The sequence below is a fragment of the Seriola lalandi genome, unplaced genomic scaffold, assembly GCF_002814215.2.
Source record: "Seriola lalandi dorsalis isolate HSWRI2012SDOR001 ecotype SW California unplaced genomic scaffold, Sedor1 jcf7180002053992, whole genome shotgun sequence".
Lineage (NCBI taxonomy): Eukaryota > Metazoa > Chordata > Actinopteri > Carangiformes > Carangidae > Seriola > Seriola lalandi.
In genome coordinates this window covers 21,524-22,354 of record NW_019524545.1, presented here as the reverse complement: position 1 = coordinate 22,354, position 831 = coordinate 21,524, and the positions used below count along the sequence as shown (strand labels likewise).

The window sequence follows — 831 nt, the reverse complement described above, 5'->3', positions numbered from 1 at the left end:
GGCTGGATGACCGGCCGGCTCAGGCCCAGCTCCGAGGCCTCGGGGCTGGGCTCGCAGCTCAGCTCCAGCCCCAGGTCCACGCCGGCCGCCTGCTGGGTGATGGTGGTCAAAGATGACGGCTGTGAGAAGCCGTCGCTGAAGTGGGTGTGTTCCAGTGAGCTGATGTACTCGGTCACCCTGAGAGAGAGAGAGAGAGAGAGAGAGAGAGCGAGAGAGAGAGAGAGAGAGAGAGAGAACAACAGGATTTCATCATCTGAAGAAGAAAAACAACTTTGTTTTCAGATGTTTTTTAGTTTGAAAAACTTTTACTGTCCCTGAAGAAACTGGGACTTAGTGAAATGTAATAATGTCTGTCTGTCGTCACAGGGACGTGAAGACAAACAGACAAGTGCTTTAGAGGCTTTTGTTTTCTCCAAAGTCTCTGAGACAGCGTCTCGTCACTTTTATAAGCTTTTATAAAAACCAGAACAGAGAAATTTACTTTCTTCCATCGTCCCTGGAGTTTTTACAAAGTCAGACAGTTAAAAAATGTTTTATTATTCAAACTGGGAGACAGAGAATCTTGTCTTAGACAACATAGTGGATTTTAGGAGATAAATCTTACAGTATACTGCAGTGTGTGTGTGTGTGTGTGTGTGTGTGTGTGTGTGTGTGTGCGCGCACCTGAACACATGCGGCCAGCAGTCGTGGTTGTGGCTTCCCATCTCCAGTCCCACGTTCAGGATGGCGTCCATGCACAAGACGTGAGCCGTGTGCAGACGAACTCCCTGAGGACGTCCGATCTGCTCCAGACGCTGCTCGACACGCTGCTTCACTGGACACACGCACACA

The 831-nt window shown here is 49.3% G+C and overlaps 1 protein-coding gene across 1 annotated transcript in view; it reads right to left on the bottom strand.

Annotated features, from left to right (window-relative positions):
- arfgef3 (ARFGEF family member 3) overlaps positions 1-831 on the bottom strand; it is a gene marked incomplete at both ends in the record, with an annotated part of 22,549 nt that overhangs the window by 6,471 nt on the left and 15,247 nt on the right. Inside the window, 2 exons of the mRNA XM_087173048.1 lie at positions 4-177; positions 664-814. Coding sequence (XP_087029174.1) covers positions 4-177; positions 664-814 — 325 coding nt within the window. The remainder of the gene's footprint in view (positions 1-3; positions 178-663; positions 815-831) is intronic.